General features: G+C 39.6%; 2 protein-coding genes across 2 annotated transcripts in view; both read left to right on the top strand.

The window, feature by feature from the left end:
- Positions 1-597, top strand: part of TMEFF1 (transmembrane protein with EGF like and two follistatin like domains 1) — a 112010-nt gene extending 111413 nt beyond the window's left edge. Inside the window, exon 10 of the mRNA XM_041476635.1 lies at positions 513-597. Coding sequence (XP_041332569.1) covers positions 513-597 — 85 coding nt within the window. The remainder of the gene's footprint in view (positions 1-512) is intronic.
- A 1522-nt stretch (positions 598-2119) lies between these two features.
- CAVIN4 (caveolae associated protein 4) lies at positions 2120-16993 on the top strand. Its single transcript, XM_041476658.1, has 2 exons — positions 2120-2668; positions 14884-16993. Exons 1-2 carry the CDS (start codon positions 2258-2260, stop codon positions 15544-15546), a joined length of 1074 nt encoding a protein of 357 aa, XP_041332592.1. The 5' UTR covers positions 2120-2257; the 3' UTR covers positions 15547-16993.
- The last annotated feature ends 1747 nt before the right edge of the window (positions 16994-18740 follow it).

Here is an 18740-nt window from a genome sequence, read left to right as displayed (position 1 = left end):
TCAGGATTGCTGGCTTTTGTGAATCCTTTTAGTTGTGTGTCTGGCCCCAAGAAAGGGACCCCACAGAGTCACCCCACAGAGAGACCTGGGTGGGCTCTGTCTCATGGGCTGCAGTGAGCAGCAAGGCACCTGGAGGTCCAGCACTTCAAAAGGCTGATTGATCCAGTCTCGCCTTCCACTGGGTTTAAATATGAAATATGTTTAAAGTAAAGCTAATGCAGTCATTCCCTATGGAACGTGTTTGCGGGATCAAGCCTGAAGGATGTAGCACCTTGCTGGTTTCAGTCTCAAGGTCAAGCAGGGCTCCCCTTCTGCATGATCTGGGGTCCTACAGACATTCCCTGGTCACAGCCCAGTACTGAACAGCAGGAGTTCCCTTGTCAACACAGATCATAGACTCCTTACTATTGTTAAATACAGAAAATTAAGTCAATGCATGATTGTTAGGCTTAATTATAGGTGGCATATATAAAATCAACCCTCCTTTCCTATTCTCTCTCTTTTTTTAACAGAAAATGCCCCAAAAATAATAGAGGACGTCGGCAGAAGCAAAACCTAGGCCATTTTACTTCAGATACATCATCCAGAATGGTTTAACTTAGTGCTTTTTATACCTACATTGACCATGTGATGTACATTTTTATTATATCTTTTTTTAAAGAATGGAAATATTTATTTCAGAGGCCTTATTTTTGAACATTTTTAGTGTCACAATGTTGGTCTGTATTCTGAAAGCATCAGCTCTAACAGCTATGGACTGCTTTAGTATCTTTACTTTTATGTTTTTGAATACAGTAGTTCATTTTCTGTATCTGTATCACATGGTTATATAATAGACTTGTGCTTTATCCATGGAATGTAATATTTTTGGGAACACAGATTTATTCCAACAATGGTTGTAGACTTAAAAAAAAACCCCAACAAACCAACAAAATAATTCCACATTACCTAACAAACAAGGCATGAACTAAAGGTAAAAATGTTTACAGCTTACTTTTCTTATGAGGAACTAGAAAACACTGTGTTTAAATACGGTAGATATCTAAATGTTTTTGGAAGTTAGTAACTGATTTTTTAGACACTGCCTATCGCATGAACTGTGAAGCTGTGTGCTGTGTGTAGTTGTAACATATTTATAAAATGTGTGGGCTGGGTCTAAGCACTGCCATCTTCAGAAATAATTCCAGCAATTTATTTTTAAAGACGAAAATTGTAAATTTCATAATTTGGGAAGTTACCTGCTAGAACAGATGGCACAGGTCCAAAAGAAGTAGGTCTTAGTAGATTTAGGTATTGTAAAAATTGGTGTTGAATAATTGAACACAAATAATTGGAATAAAGCCTACTTTATCACTGTTAAAACTGTTTTAATACTTCTTAAACTTTTTTAAAGAAAATACGTTTTAACACCTACAATACAGATTGTATAGTGTTTGTGATCAAAATAAAAAAAAAATAAAAGTGAATGAATTACTAGTGCTCTTGTATAGAGTATTTTCAAGAGCGAAAGAAGTCCATCCAAATTAGTCTGCTGGTCATAGTTATATTAATAGACTGTTAGTTGTCGTTTGAAAGATCCCAAGATAAAGTGTGAATAGGATGTGTTCAGCTGTTTTAACATGTAGTGTAGGCTTTCAGAATTTTGCATGTAGGATTTAATAATTTGTTCAATAAAAAAGAAAAATGCTTTCGACATTTTGAACTGGAAAAGCATGTCACAATACAACGTTTTCACTATATTGCCTCTGGTTTAGTGTGTTTATTTGCTACCCCATGGGGTAATTGCAGCAAGCTGAAGACCTGAAGTTGTTTTGCTGGAAAAGAAACAGCCGTGCTAATTTTCCTGACCGCTTTTTGAATTCCCTCAGAGGAAAGCACTCCAGTAACATGAAAACAAAAGTAGATCTTTAAAAATATGCAAGTGTGCTTTCCTGCTTAATTAGCAAGTTACTTAACTTTCCTGGATTAACACTAATAACTTCATCAGTACAGAAGCGTGACCCTTTAAACGTATGTTCCTTTCCAGATATTGCTTCCTAATTTTAGGGGTTTCATGTTGCTGAAAGTATCTGAGCAATCATGTGTGGATATTTTGTAGTCAGAAGTATTTGACCAAGCTCCAGGAGTGGCGTTTCACGCCCTACTTTGAGCATCGCCGGAGCCAGCTGTCGTCCTGGCTCCCTGCAGCAGCGCCAGAATCATTCTGGCAGGATCACCGAGACTTCGCCTCCCTCCAACCTGGCTGAAGGCAGGCAGAATGGATCACCGCGAATTCACCTCGGAGGCTGACAAAACGCACCAAAATCGTCTCTCCAGTGTCATCGAGGAGGAGGAAGAGCAAGATGCGGCTTACACAATTGTGACAGTCCTGGACAAAGTGGCCAACATAGTTGACAGCGTGCAGGCAAGCCAGAAAAGGATAGAGGAGAAGCACAGGGAGATGGAAAATGCCATCAAGACCATTCAGATTGACATGTTAAAGCTTGCCCAGGCTCATGGCAATACAGGCTTCACGGTGAACAAGTTACTGCAGAAAACCAGCAAAGTCAGCTCCACCATGAAGGAGGTGCGGGCGCGCGTGGAGAGGCAGAGCACCAGCGTGCGGAAGGTGGAAGCAAAACAGCAGGAGATGCTGAGAAAAAACAAATTCCGGGTCGTGATCTATCAGGTAACCATGAACCTAATTTCTTGTGGTACTGAGGCTTTCCCACCTCCTTGGTGACTTCTGGGAGGTGTTGGTTAACGAAGCGAAAGGTGCGGTCTGTCCAACATAGGAGTTATTTTCTGCTTTCTTTAACACTGATCTGTGCTCCCCAATGCCTTTCAGTGTGAACCTACTGGCAGCAGCACACAGGGTCTATTATTAGTGTGGGTAGGTTTCTGAGCCAGTCCTGTAAGATTAACTGCAGATCAGCAAGGACTGTTTGCTGCCTCTCCGAAGGGTAATATGAGGCAGGCCCTGTAAATCTTGTCATACAAACCATGCCTGACATTCATCTCTGTTATTTTTTTCACCGTATTAGGTAGAAGTGCAAATAGCAAAAGTGTTTTCAGGCTCCCTGAAATGCAGACTTTCTTCTAACACTAATTTCAAAACATGGCTTGTTTAACTTGCAGCATTTCCCAGGCCCTCGTACTGCTGACAGTTTGGGACTTTTTTCATTGTCTCAGTCTATAGCAGTGTATGTACAAACTAAGGCTCAGACCCACAAACCCTTCATGACAACAAATACTCCCTTGCATGGTCTGCCTTGGAAGTGGTTTTAAATAACACTGTTCTTTCAATCACAAGGAAATCATATAGTTTCTTTCACTGACCTTATTCTAGGATGTTCATTGTACATTAAAATAATTGTATTTGAAGAGAAGTTTCATGAAACAGCATGGTCGCACTTGCATCTGTACAAACAGTGCAGACAGTTCTGGGGTCTTGTCAACGAGTGCTGTGAAACACATTTGGTCTGATCCTGCCTTTGCTGGAACTTCCCAGCTTGCCAGGTCAGTAGAAAGTAGGAGTGTTTGATATTTTGCCAGAAGCATAGTTGCTCCTTTTTTACCAGCAAGTCACTAAAGCATCTCTCAAATGAGTTGTATTTCTATTAGGCATTCTTGAATTCCACCCCTCATGACTAATACAATGCACCCCCATCACTCAGTTTTACACTCTGATCTTGCATCTGTTTGTACATAAATGACATCATTTGCAATGAATGGAGCTGTGTGTTTCACTGAGTTTATTCACTACAGTGAACAGCTGACAAATACTTCATAACCTAGCTTTCTTAAATAGTTCATTTTCCACTACTGGGAAAAAATAGCTGAAAAAAAAGAGAAAAGGCTGAAGGTAGGGAATATTACCTCTTTAATGTTATGTTAGTACCATATACAGCCAAATTGTGCCTCCCAGATTTTCTGACTCAATGACTTACTGTGGTTGTTCAGTAGAAAGTACAGGCCAAATCTGTCCTATTATTACCATTATTGCAAGCTGCATCATCATCACAGAATAGAAAACAGGCACTTTCACTTTTTGCTTGCAAATCATTTCCTAGCTAAAGGTAATACATCTCTGTGACAGCCCTGGTTAATGACATAATGCCATTTCATTGATGGGCCTTTACCATAATGACTGCAGCAGAATCAATGCTTTGAAAATATTTTTTCTTAAAACAGTATTCATTACACGATGTAAATTCTTCTGCTAGCAGGGCATGAGCTGTTGTTTATTAAAAATATAGTAAAATTTGGTCAAAATGGATTTACATGCAGGTGCAAAGAACAGCTGTTGATATTTTCAGATATTTCGTACAAAAGGTGGCTCTCCCAATGTGTGCTTTCTCTAAGAACCACCTTCAGTAGGAGTTTATGATCTCTCTGCTGGTTTTTCTGGACTGGAATGACCTGCACTGTATGTTTAATTCCTGGGTGGCACTTTTCAGGAAGGGAAACAGCATTTTTTCCTGTCTTTCTGCTTTCCTCTTCCTATAGTGGTTTAGAACTGTCAGTGAGAATACGAGTGACTCCCTCCCTAACTTCCATCCCTTTTGTTAGGTAGATTGAAGAACCTTTTCCCAGTTGCACAGAGGAGAGGCGTATATGTGGATCCCTCTAGGATCCACCATGTAACACTTTTCTGGAGAGGGATAACTGCCTGAAACCTGGAACAGTCTAGGTAGGCAAGAGTGCATTGTGACTTCAAGGCACAGGTGCACTTTGGAAGCCTCTTTCACTCAAGTGCAGTGATTTTCACACTGCTGATTTGCGCCAGGGCAGGGACTCTGCTGCAGTGCCAAGACCTGAATGACAGGAGCTTGGCTGGGATGAGTGGGAGTCTGTGAATAGCTGCGGAACCAGCGTGCTCCCTGTGCTATACGTTACAAATGGCTGTAACCAAGTTGTTTACTCTGGGGCTCTGACTGATGGCTCTGCTGTAGAGAGGTGTTTTTTTCCTGATGAGCTATTTGGAACATTGTGATGGGGCCAATGACCTGTGTGTTGCTGGCATGGAATCTTTACACCAGCGAGCACGTGTGGGTTTTAATTTTAACTTTTGCCAGAACATCAGCACATGAGGAAAAAGGAGACACCAATTAAATACTAAAGATTTCCTTTCAAGTGGGTAGCTTTGATCTTATCATTGATGGAGGGAGTAGGCAGGTTGAAAAGGATCATTGGCTGAAGGAGATTGTCCCAAGAGATCTCAGCAATGATGAAAGGAGTTAGCAATATCCTCACATTAAAAAAAGACAAAGTGATCATCCTTGAGCAGCATGATTAGGGAATAGAGAGAATTCATTTTTAGAAGGCCATGTGGTTGAGGAAAAGATGTGGTAGCAGGCAGCTCTCCTCCCTAGGCTGACTGCATGATTAAAAATGCCAGGTTACTTCAGACTTTCTAGTGAAGTCTTTGACCCTGGAGTGCTATGTGCCCTGAGACTATAGTAGGGAATAAAAAGGATGTTGTAGGTTGTACAGGTCATTGCTCATTTCTGTTCAGGTTAGTCTGAATCACCAGCTGTAAGAGCTATCATTTCTCTGAAGTCAAAGAGCATTTAACAGTTTAAATCATTCTGACTAAATTATTCAGAAATTAAAGGGGATTTTTTTTTTTAACCCTGAATGAACTTATTTCATTTGCTTTTCTGCATGTCCTGCAAGTCCCTATTTAAATGGAAGTGTACAGGCACCAGAAAGTCCATGTTACTTTTACTGGGCTTTGTGTCTATTATTACTTCACATAAGCACCATAAATGAGTAACTGCTTCCTATGAAGTTAGGAATGCAGATGCATTTGTTTTACTCACTGCTGTCTGACTTTTAAAATTAGTGGACGTGTCATAAACCAAGATTATGGCTTGACTGACCTACACAGTGGGGTTACAATTGATTTGTTTGCCCTGTGTTTGCTCCACTGCACACACCGGGAGAGGCTCACAGAAGCAGCCTTGTGTATGCCTCTGATATTATGCATAAATAATAAGCTAAAATGTATGTGTCGTGTCTTGCCCACTGACATTCTGTGGTTATAATGACTAGGACAGTAAGAATGGTGAGATCAAGATGGGGATAATAATCAGGAAACGTGAGGTGGAAGAACCTTCATCTGAAGTGGCGGTAGAAATCAGGGTGTCAGGATCTCAGGAGATTGCCATTAATTTGGTACCATTTGGGCATAAGAATGGCAGTCTCAAAAATGGCCCTGCAGAACAAAATCCTTAGTAGAATGGAGTTAAATAGTTTGCCCAGAGCAGACTGTGCTAGGTGACTCATATTTGATCATTTTTCTGTTTTGCAGAAACATAGGAGGTCTTGTCCTTTCTCATATTTGTGTACCTGGTGTCTTACCTCATAACAGATAATCTGGAAAAAACAACAGGTGGCAGTGCATTGTGTTGAAATGTGAAGTGAAGCTTGCCATGGGTTTTTGAAGGTGTGTTTCTGTCTTTGTCAACTGTGTAATATCTTCCTTGAAAATCTTGATACAGAGCAGGTGTGATACTGAAAAAATGTGTTCAACATTAGAAGCTGTCAGTTTATAGAAAGAAATATAGACAAGAAACCAAATTACTTTTACAGCTGGAATAATGTTAATTTTAGTGTACATGGTGCCAATTCCTGTACTTTTAGTTCTGATCTGAAACCATAAATGGATGTCTTCAGTCCTGAAGACAACAGGGTCTGGACAAAACTGCCTTTCTAAAGCTTATGGGAAGAGACCAAACCCAAATTGTTATTAAAGTGCAGCCTGAAAATTAATGGGAAAAAAAATAGTGTGAATTGACTGACTACCTCTGACAGCAGAACACTGGCCTCAGCAGCCCAGCGACACAGGGCCTTTGTTGGAGTCTTGTGGCAGAAACCTTATAAATATTTTTACAGCTGGGATAGGTAATTGCCTTTGCTGAGAAAACAGAGAATAAAATAAACGAAATTATTGTGTCAGAGAGTGTCACGACAGCCTTTTGTTTGCATTGTTGAGCCCAGTGCTCCAGTTCAAAATGCAGGGCTGGTCCCGTGCTGTGCAGCAGCCACTAATGGAGAAGTTATCAACCAGCTAAAGAAAAACGGTGTTTCTAGTGACATGTTTTCAAGGAATGAGGAGAAAGAAAAAGTTTAAAAATATTAAAAAACCAGATATTGGTCTACTTTTGTGTTCCTAAAATGAAATGGTTTGCGTATATCACAGGACTTTGTCCATACAAGCTGGACTCAACACCACTGGATCTGGTGCCCCCAGACCTGCTCCTTTGGGTTGATCCTCCCAAGGGGACAGGCTGTCCTCTTCACAGAGCTGCCACTGATTTTTCTCCACCTATTAGCACTGAGTGGTGGAAACAGCTGATCTTAGTGTACATTTGCACTGGATGCAGCTGTTCAGGGCTTCCCTTGGGGCTGCCCTGCAAGTCAGCACAGGAGTGCAGTTACAGCATGAGCCTCCTGTGTCGTGTCTCTTCTCCATGGTCCTAGAGGCTGCTCGGAATTGTCACCAGGAGCTGTGGCTGGCTGCTGTGGGCACATGCGTATCTGAGAATGGAATCACAGAATCACTTAGGCTGGAAAATTCCTCCTGAGATCATCAAATCCAGCTGCTCAGCAAAACCCTTAATTTCTGAGGTACAGATTTGGGAATGGACTTGTTTGGGGACATGCAGCTGGGATTCATGTTCTCAACACTACTGAAGATAGCCAAACCTTGCAATTAGTCCCTTAGTGCAGGAAAAAAAAGGTTAATCAAAACAGCACAGGAATGGAGATGAGGAATACGTGAAGTCACAAATTGGAAGTTAGGATCTGGGACAGGACTCATCTTGCCAGGCATTAACTAGACATCAACACCACAGATGTTTGTACATTTGGCCTGTATATTCCTTTTCAAGTAAGTAGAGAGAAATGTGTGGAACCTGATTCTCCCAACCTGTTGTAGACATCTACTTCTGGATACAGTTCCTACTTAATAAGTATCTGCTCTCCCCATGTAGTTAAAATGTTGTCCAGAAATGAGTTCATATGAAGTTCTCACTTATACTTGAGAACTCTTCCCTGGTCTAGCTGACCTGTAGGAACAGTCACTGTGTGATGAATTAATGAATCAAAACATTGTCAAATATTTCTTTTCTGTCCCATCACACCTTGTGATGCTTTTTCCCCTTCACTTGCAAGGGGCTTCCAGAAAACTTAGTAATTAGGAATTTCACCAATTTGATTGCAAGCCTGCAAACTGATCTGCAGAGCTATTCCCTGGTCTAGTTCCATAAAGCAGTAGCAGAGCAGAGAAAGTACGAAGTTTTTGTTTTTCCCTGAAGCTGCAGTCGTCCTTTTCATGCAGCATGTGGTAGCCTGGAGCCAAGGGCTTCTCCACTGATGTGGTGTATCTGGGAACTGGCTGCTCATTGACTGCTGCAAGCCACAGGCAATGATAATGGGAAAATGAGCTGAGTTCCTTTGTAGTCATTGTATGCTGGTGGTTGAATTAATGAATTTCTGTCAGAATTTAAATAAAAGGGATGTGTATTAGGCTTCACAAAAGAGAAATGAGGGGAGTTAACTGTTCCAGACTGGTTTTCCATTGTGTAAAAATAATTCTAAATGCAGCAACAGCACTTAGCCATAAAGTCTTATATGCTGAAGTGTTTACCAGATAAAATTTCTTAGGTGGCCTTTTAAAATAATCCTGTTTCTCTTTCATCTGAGCAGTTTTTTGGCCTGCTGTCAGAGATTCTGAAATGACATATTTGCAGAAGAAATGAGGGGATCACTTGAGTTTTATAAAGCTTCACTCTTGACTGTTAGAATATGAGTAAAAGTCCGGAATGATTCGTAATTGGTTAGTGGTTTCATCAGTGGTTTCATGTTGATTTAGAGCACAATTTCAAGGAGGTGTTTTAATGATTTACCTTGGCTACCAGTGTGAATAACAAACCATTCATCCAACATGCAAATTTCTAAGATTTGTTTAAAACATTGTGGCAATGCCATTTCCTGCCCATAAGCTGCCCATCATTTGCATCACCAGTTGTCATAGACACAGCAGCAGGCACTGGGTAGCCTTTGACCATTTTGCTGCTTCGTGCTCTGCTTCAGAACTGTCAGGTGATCACAGACAGTCCCATCTGTGCTTGTGTTAATCATCACCTGCACTTTCCGTGTCATGCACCCCAAGGCTGAAAGATCATTTGCTGTGACCTTTTCCCTGTGCAACACAATGACTCCAAGTTATAGAGCTTCATCAGTCTCTCCTCCCTAGTTACGCTGTGAGCAGTTTCTTTAAGACCATTTTGAGTTGATTTTATATATACAATACATAAATATATATATACACACATATGTTATTTTAGATATATAAAAATGAAATATTTATTTAGTCATTCTGATTTTCTGAGGTTTTTTTAATTTTAAAAGGCTTTGTTCTGCTGAAGTGTTGATTGAAATTAGGTAATAGTTGAGAGCTGATAATTGTTGCCTTTATTAAAGCTGTTTAGAGTTACATTTTGAAGCTATTTAGGAAGCAAACACAAAACAGTTTATAGCATTTCTTGCAAATATTTACATGTAATACAGTGCATTACCTTTTTTCCTCTCTGTCAATTTTGGAAGCCCAGCCCAAATATTGAAATACAAAGCTTTGAATGCATATACAAAAAACAACGAAAAGACAAGGGATGTAAAGCTCTTGAATTAGCTACATTAATTAAAATGCCCTCATATTCCGTTACTTTTTTCTTTTCAAATGACATAAAATTATTACTGAAATTATCATTTAAAACGTTCATGTACTTAAGTAAAGTCTAAGTATTGTTTTACAGTGACATTATGTCACTGCTTTGCTTAGCAAATCAAGTGAACTCTAAATGAAAAACACACATCTTCTTAAGGAAAATAAAAGTCCTGCTGCTATTAATTATTGATCCCATCTGTGCTCCCAAAGAGTGGAAATTTAGCTGGTAAAGTTTGTGAGGGAATCTTTTCAACAACCCTTTTTTCTTTTCCCAGCTTGGCAGTCCTTGCTGAAGGCATGACATTCTTCCAGCAGCCCCCTTTGGCTCCCTAGTGCAGCAGTAAGTGAAGGCTGCTTTTAGAGCCAACCTGATCTTTGCCAGGACACAACGGCTGCAAAATAACTGAGACATTGCTGAACAATTTGCTCTGCCATTTGCCCCTTTCTCTTCCCAGAGAAGAGGAGAGCCTGACTGCAGGCAGGGTTATCAAGCAGGCACATTCTGAAACAGCCTCTTTTCCCCTGTGTGCTTCAATTATCTGAGCATTGCCACCTTGAGAGTTTCATAGGGTTGATTAGAGGCATTGCCACATTTAAGATTATTTACCTACTGGTTTTAAGGTTTCAGCATGGTTGAAAAATCAGCACGTTTCCCTTTGTGTGGTTGAGGAGCAGGAGCATTAGCTTTCCCTCATAAATGCTTTACTATAGCCTATGGGAAAAAATGTGACTGCTTTGATCCCTTCCTTGTGGTTAGAAGATGCCTGCAGTGCCTGCAAAGTGGCCACTGTTCCCTCCCACGCGTGCTGAGCAGCCAGAATTTTGGCAGCTGATGGAAAGCTTGAAGAGCAAGAAGAGGGTTTGAAAGACACAGGCTATGTCTCCCTGAAAATTTTCTGATTGTGAATGAAATTGAAATGAGAGCAGGAGGTGAAAATGTCAGTGATGGAGTCAGACTTTGTTGGGTTTCAATGCCATGCTGGCCTTCTTCATCAAAGCTGAGGGTTACTTATATGTTTACTTTGTATTCAGCCAGGCCCTTAAGAACTCAAAATTCTTTGGCTAGGCATATTTGAGAAGTTAAACACACAGAAAACAGGAAAAAACAAAGTTCAGCTTTCAGATGCTTTCTTAGCAAACTTGCCATGCCAGGGGCTTTACCAGCCACTCCTGAATTGTGCAGTTGTTGTTATGATGTTATACCTCTAAGTTTTGTCTGTTAAAGTTTTTCCTTAAACAGTCGATGTAACTACCCTGCAACTACAACTGCAAAGGTCTCCAGGATTTTCCCTTACCATTCAACCAGTGCTTTCAGTCCCTCCTTTGCAACCACAAAACCTGAAGTCTTTCTGCTTTTGGGCTTCATGTTCTTCCAGACACAAGCATTTCTCCAAAGCATTTCCAGTTTCAACACACCATCTAATCTGACTTCTTTCTCCCCTCCCTCCTCCTACACCCATTCCTAAGACACAACCCCTCTTCTCAGCCCCCTTGTCCCCTGACAACGTTCAGCTCTACAAGCAAGGTACCTGAGCCATGACGTGATTGCTCGGAGCAGATGTCAGCTTAGAAGGGGACAGACAGAATGACTCAAACACAGCCAGCTTTGCAGAAGAGCACTTATTTCTTTGTGTTAGAACCCAGCTCCATTCTCAAATTGGTGGAAAATGCCTGAATGTTTCTGTGTTAATGGAGGGGGCCATGTAAGTGTGAGAAGGTGGGAGATGCATAATATCAGTATGTGTGTTACACTTCTACAAATCAAAGACAACTTCCAAATCAAACACTTACATGACAGATTTACCAACTTTTTACTTGGAAGAGAAGGAAAAAATATTGTTCTCTTTGAAAGGTCTAAGTTTCCAGTGTGTTGAATGGTGGATAACTTTTCAGGAGATTATGTCCAATGAGTAATTATGGCCAGCAAACACACCAGGACCAGTGTGAGCACCCTATGCAGGTGGTCCTTCTAGGAGCAGTGATGAAAAGGAAGGGGAATGCTCAGTTTCCACTAATTTGTTTTCTGATTCTGGCCTGTGCATGTTTTTGGTGTTTGCCAGTAGATGAGGCAAGCAGAGAACATGTCCTATGTATTAAATGACAGACAGCTCCTATGACTGCATGCCAATTTCCTCAAGAAATCATGTTAAAAATAATTGATTGCTTGGTATATTTTACTGTGAAATAATCTTCTTCCCTCACTCTAGACCCTCCCTTACCTCCCATGAGTGGTGGTGATGGGTGCAAGTTTTCCCTAGCAAAATCCTTAAGCAGATTTTTAACAAAAAGCTTGAAAGCAGCAGTATCAATGGCTCAACTCCCTTCTCACCCTCCCCAAAGATTGGATGCCCAGTGCTGCTATTCCCAGTCCCATCTGATTTATAGACAAGGAGAACGCTCTCACCCAATTTAGGACTTTGTTCTGTGCTGCTGAAATCAGTAAGTGTTTGGTCTTTTGGTTTTAGTGAGCTTATAAAGGAGCTGGCAGCTATATGCTTTGACTCTGTCTGTTTCTCACTTGGTACTGAAGCTTCTTGTTCCTGCCTTAGGAAGGATGAGCTCCTCTCTTCTATCTGCCCCACAGATATCTAGTGATAAAAAGAAATGAGTTAGGAGTAGGAGAGAGAGAAACGAAGTAGAGGAAAAAGCTCACCTACTGAGCCTAAATCACTGAATTTTTATTCCAAAACCTTCCTAACATGCTAGGCAGGCTCACTAATACTTTCCACTTCGGTAACATCCAGAAATCTTGAAAAGAGATAGAATCTCACACTAATGTTTTGCCTTGCTACATTTGGTTCTGCAAGATGTGTGCAGAGACCAAGGAAAAGAAGAAAATCAAAGATTTGGCAAAGTTCATGCTGAGAGTCTGTAGGAGAATGAAAATGTTTCTCAATATCTGCATGCAGCTCTAGCTTCTGTGTCTCATCTACAAGATCTTCATCTCACATGTTCTCGTTCATAACTTTTGATTCTAACGGGAGTAGGAAAGATAAAGTGCTCTCTTCTGTAGCTAACAGACTAAAAGTAAACATAATAAAAATCTGGCAATTGACAAAAAGTACAGACAAATTCTTCTTCCAAAAGAAGACAAATATTGCAGAGAAAATAGTGTCTCTGCCTTCCTTCTTTTTAAAAAGTAATCTTCATATGAAGTGTTCCTCTCCCCATATTGTATTCATCTCTGTTTGTACTGAAATTTCAGAATATTCATTCTGGAAATAGTTTTGTTACCATTTCAGCTGAAGGAGTAGGGTATAATTTAAAAACATTTTAAGGAATTACTATCCAGCTGTGTTTTTAGTTAATTTTCAGGAAAAAAGAGATTATGTTTATGTGTAGAAGTCTTTATATAATTAATGTTAATTTGCACATTAATGAAGATTATTAGCAAAGCATTGTAGTTTTGTTCCTGCTGATTTTGACAGATGAGCTGAACAACATTCTGCTGTAATCAATGTAACATAATTTGTCCCTATTTTTTCTAAGCATTAACAACTATTTTAGTTGAGGGTTTTTATTGAAGCCAAGGCATGATGAGAGACTCTTAAGTGGGCTTTATCTGTCAAATAGCGCAATGTATGTTATTTTATGTAAAATAACGTGACTCACTACTAATGAGTCACTGTGAAAAATGACAGACATCATTTTGACCAGAAAGAAGTTCACAGCAAAATATTCAGTTAGCCTTACTTGCTATTCATGGGTTCACAGCTTCAGTATCTCTCCTATTGTCTCCATTAGGATGATAATACTAAGGGTAGGGTCCTGACACTGCCATGCCCCAGAAATCAGCTGAAGTAGTTAGTACTAATGAGAAACAGCTTAGAAAAGTATCATACAGCTGTTGTACAGACAGCTGTTTGCACCCCAAAGGGCTGCTCTCCTGGGAGAAGAGCACAGGCATGTGCATGTAAAAAGCTGGTAGGGAAGAAGGGGGTGGCATTCTCTATCTCGTATCCCTCCTACAAATTACAGTTTTATTGCTCTGCATGCACTGCACTTCTAGATAGAAGTAACTCACTGACACTGAGCCACAAATTTGTACTGTCCATGCAGATTAGGGAAACAGCTTTCTTAGGAGATTATCCTTGTTCAGATAAATTCTTCATTGCCATAAACTTTTTTCCCTTGTTTTTTTCTTGGATGTCCTTAACCACTAGCTCATTCTTGATCAATTTTTTTGTTTACTGTGGACAGTTTTTGGAAGTCTTTCATGTATTTGAGCTTTGAGCCTCTAGAAATTTATTTTTTTTTATTTGAGAGGCTGCATGAATTCCTAGGGCTAAGATATCTAGGATAGTCATAATTTCCAAATATGCTGCTGATACACATTTGATGTGTCATATAAATATATAATTCTGCATGCTCAAACAGGCCACCAAATTCACCACAGGAGATAGAGGTGCTTGCTCAGGAATATCATACATTTCCAGATGGAACAAATCACGTTCACCTCAGTGATGGTGCAGGTGCTGAATGAATTGTGTGTTACTGGGTTTACCAAATAACATCTCCCTGCTTTACTGATTTGTCCCCTTGTGCAGCCAGCACATGTAAGCTAATATGTTGAGGTTCATCCTCTTCTGGGCAGCAACAGCAGTGTTTGCTAAGTTCCAAACAGTCAAAAATGCACAATTGTCTTTGTAACAGTAGTAGATTGAAGCTACTCATATCATTGAGGCATTTGCTTGGACAGTGTACAGCTGACACAAGCCCAAGAGCCTTTTTGTCTACAGTGTCTGCTTTTATTGGTGAGGAATAATGGATCTAGGTCCAATCCAGAGACACAGATAAGCTCCAAAAAAAAAAAAAAAACCACCAACCAAAACCTAGACAAGTTTGGTCTGAAAACCAATAGAGGCCAGGACTCATAGGACCATTACATTAATTAATTTCAGGTAGAACCACAGTGAAAAGAAATCTTTAATCAGGAATATAATCTCTTTAGAGAACTTGGCACAGATTTCTTTTGCCATTTGTGTTCTGCATAGATTAGGTATGATGGTACAAGCCTATCTTACTTTGTTACAGTATTATATTTCAGTTAGTACTAATTAACTAAAAAACAACCAAAAAAAAAAAAAAAACAAAAAAAAACCAAAACTTTGAACTACCATCTTTTTGAAACACACTTGCTGGAACATGACTCTCTGCTTAATTCACAGGAGGAAACCGAGTGTCCTTCATCTCTGTCTGTTATCAAAGAGATGACAGCAGGTGAAACTATAGAGGATGATTTCTTCCCACCTGATGATCTGTCTTCTGATGAAGAATATTATATCGAAGAAAGCAAAGCAACCAAGTTCAAGAAATCAGGCATGAGGCGCATTGATGACATCAAAAAGGCATTTTCAAGGGAAAATATCCAAAAGACAAGGCAAAATTTTGGCAAGAAGGTAAACAGGCTTCAAACTAGGATTGTAACCCCTGAGAGGAGAGAGAGGATCAGGCAGTCAGGAGAGAGACTGAGACAATCTGGGATAAGGATCAAGAAAACCATTTCACAAGCTGCTCCAACAAAGGAGACATTCAAGATCCATAAAAAAAGTAAAGAACGAACAGGAGCAGAAGGTCAGGAGGGGATCCAGGAAGCCAGTGTACACATCGCCTCTGAGCTCCCAGCAGCAGAGCCCTTCACTGAAGAAATCTCTTACACAGAAGTGATCACTAAGGTAAAGAAAGACAAGAATAGCGCAGCAAAAGGTGCTTCCCAGTCAACTGAAATAGGGGTGACTATCCCAGAAGTTGTCCTTAAGCAGGAAAGAAAAGAAGGAGGAGGAGGAGGTGATGATGACGTCCCTTTGCTAGACTTAAAGCAATCAGTATAAGGAGTCAATGAGCACACACCCCATACTGTCCTCACTGAGCAAGAGAGAACACAGTATGTACTCACTCAGCTTTAGAAAAATGTGTGAATTTGTGTTATATCACAAACCGTGTTGGTGTTGTTCTGCCATCTACATAGATGTCTGTAGTGTTGTCTTCCTGACAAAAGTCAAGCCATGCAAACTGAATGAAGGGGCTCCCCCTCTGTCTCGGCGTGTGCCGATAGCCATCGTTAACCCAAATGGAACTCACAGTGTCAAAGGGAGATGGGAATCTACTGCATTTCCAAGATTGATTTAGCAGTCACTTTACAGCCTAATCACTCTCATCGTTTCATGTACAACAGTACAAAATTTATTTCCATTATGTTACACCAACTCATCTAATCAGAAAACAATAACAAAGCTATTACTTCATATTACCAAAAGGAAGAACTATGAAAAATGTCATTTAGCTGTACAAATATTATCACTTAAGGACCCTCGCAGAAAAAGCAGGAAGAGCAAATTCCTGCTTTACCCATGGTATGAAAAAATGTGGTAGGAACCATAGGTTTTGAGTAAATTGTGTTTTTTTCTTAGTAGAAAAGAGAAACTCCTGAAATGACTACAGGTTATTTCCAGACTTCTGGAATAGGAAGGTTTGTTGTAAGTAAGCAATGTGTTTTGTGCATTAATAAAGTAAGAATAAAAAAGAAGACACATTAAATATGGAATAGCAGGAGGAAAAAGGAATGGGGTATAGTATTCATGTTTTGGAAAGAGGAGATTGTGAGAAAGGCAATGATATGAAGCAGTAAAAGTGGAATAAGATGAATGCATAGATTCTGGATACATTGAGAGAAAAGTTAGAATATTATAGCTACAGTTTCCTTGAGATTTTTTAGAAAACTATTATTCTTTACAGAGGATCATAGGGTTTATGAATATAACTGACCAGACAAGGGAATTGGTTTTTTTTCCACTCTCTGTGTTTTTTCTGAGCTTCGCTGCAATTAAAATCTATTCTACAAAGTCACAGATGTACAGGGCCAATCCATAACCCAATTCTTTTTTTCCTATCATCATCATTATTGACCAGTCACAGCCTCAGGGATTATGAGACAGACACCCTTTGGACTATGGAATGCTGTTTATTTGCAACTCTCAGGAGCCAGTGCCCTGACATCAGATATATTTGTAAACATGACTGCTACGCTGACATGGGGTGCAGGACTGTATTGCTCTCTTCATTCTTAAATGGAGTTGCCTTCAAAGCACTTATCTAAAGCAATGTTAGTCATTACTATCTGTGTGAAACTTGTACAATATTGCCAAAAGCTGTATGATTGTATTTAATATCTCGGGTTCATTTTAAAAGAAGAGCATAACTTGGTTATCTATATACATTGTTTGAAGACTTCCAGCTAATTGTTAATCTATCATTCAAATATAATTAGTTTGATTTCAAGTATTCTGCCTGCCAGTTCTTTCATTTAGATTGGTGTACATCCCACTTGAAGTGAAACAGCTTTAGTAATAGTAACTAGGGAACACTGGTTGGGGAAGGTCAATGTTTTACTGTATCAGTGACATTTCAAATCAAATTAATGTTGTCAGATTGGGAGCAGCAACTCCACTGAGTGGAAGGGCAGCAAAGAGAAAGAGAAGGAGATGGGGAAGGGAACACATTTCTGTCAATAGTAAATTGTTCATCTCCGCTCTACTATAATCACATGCAAAAAGGAAAGAGCATTTTGCTTGTAGGATATACTGAAGGTTTTGTTTTGTGTTCTTTACTAGTGATAAGAAGCCTTTTTGGAGCAAAGTCACTTTATGTTCTTCAGTTCTGTATAAAACTCTAGATATCTTCAGTGAAATACTGTATGATTTTTCTGATTCCTCAGTCATATGGCCTGCATTCTGTTCTGCAAGGGTTGGCATTTTTCTAAACTGATAAACAGGGTTTAGTTATTGAAATGAAAATTTTGATGTTCAAATAAGCTATTTCTTTGCATTTTTATACAGCAGAACACTATGTGATAGAACATCATTGCCTATAGATTTTCTTCATATAGCATTTAATTTTCTCATTTTGCATTACAAAGAAAAGAAGTTTCCATGTTTCCAGTTTCCACGGAGCATATAATGTAGCACCAGATAGAAGCTCTATCAAACATCTATGTTTTAATGTTTACTTCTAGCTTCAATTGGTCAGAGGATGTTTGTTTGTTTCATAGCAAGCAGTGAGTTCCTCAGGTGTGCAAAATATTTTAAGTATTAAATTTTTCACTTTAAATTACTATCACTGTTTCTGACCTGACTTACATGTACCAAGAGATGAAGGTTAAATTACTCCAATAAAGTTAAATACAGGTGGGGGATGGGGAAAGTACTATGGTTTGCAGCCTCAGTTTCTGTGGAACAGCACAGACCTTTGCTGCTTGAAGTCTCCCACAGCTTTTTCATAATTTCCAAGATCAATGATTATGAAGCCAAATCCTTCAGCCTTCTCAGGAAAAAATTCTCAATGAAATTGGTTGATGTACAGCTGCACTGGAGGGAGGTCTGGTGTATTTTTTTGGAACAGTTGGTTTCACTTGAAAAGATAATCTTTCCGGCACTGTTGCTCCTAGCTAAATGGAAAAAAGGGACCCTGTCCCTGTCTGCTCTGTTTTCCAAGAAGAAAACTGGCACTCTGTACTTCGTTGTGGGTGTGAGTGTGAATATCAAACTTCCTCGTGGAATAAGCCTTGCAGTTGCTAACTGCAGAGTAAAACTGGCTATGCCAAGGGATGAACTACTTTCTCAGACACTTGCTCTACAAAAATTAAAAGTGTTTACAAGGAGAAAAAATCAACAAAGTCCTGACTGCAAGTCCTTCTTTCATAACATCCAACAACAATTTCTTTTGCTTTGAATTTGTGCTAGTGAAAGAAGCCAAACATATTTTCTGCCAATAGCTATAAGTCTATTAAAGCAAGTATCACTCATCCTTCAGTTGCAGGGTAGACAGCAGTGGTGGTTAACACAAAAGTACTTCAACCATTCCAGGTGAAGTATGGACTGTGTCGTCTTCTTTTTTTAAATGAAACCGATGCAAAATACAGAACAACAAGCGGTTAAGAGGTTTGAGTTTGCAGGATTCAGGCACTAATGCAAATGGAATAAGTATTAATAGAGCAAAAATAGTGTTCAGATGTGTTTACCCTGAGAAA

Source organism: Pyrgilauda ruficollis, unplaced genomic scaffold, assembly GCF_017590135.1.
Source record: "Pyrgilauda ruficollis isolate IOZ18807 unplaced genomic scaffold, ASM1759013v1 scaffold39, whole genome shotgun sequence".
Taxonomy (NCBI): domain Eukaryota; kingdom Metazoa; phylum Chordata; class Aves; order Passeriformes; family Passeridae; genus Pyrgilauda; species Pyrgilauda ruficollis.
This window is presented reverse-complemented; position numbering and strand designations above follow the sequence as displayed.

Coding starts and splice junctions, on each gene's coding strand:
- CAVIN4 (XM_041476658.1), top strand. CDS start 2,258: ATGGATCACCGCGAATTCACCTCGGAGGCTGACAAAACGCACCAAAAT. Junction 2,669..14,883: donor TCCGGGTCGTGATCTATCAG/GTAACCATGAAC, acceptor CTTAATTCACAG/GAGGAAACCGAGTGTCCTTC.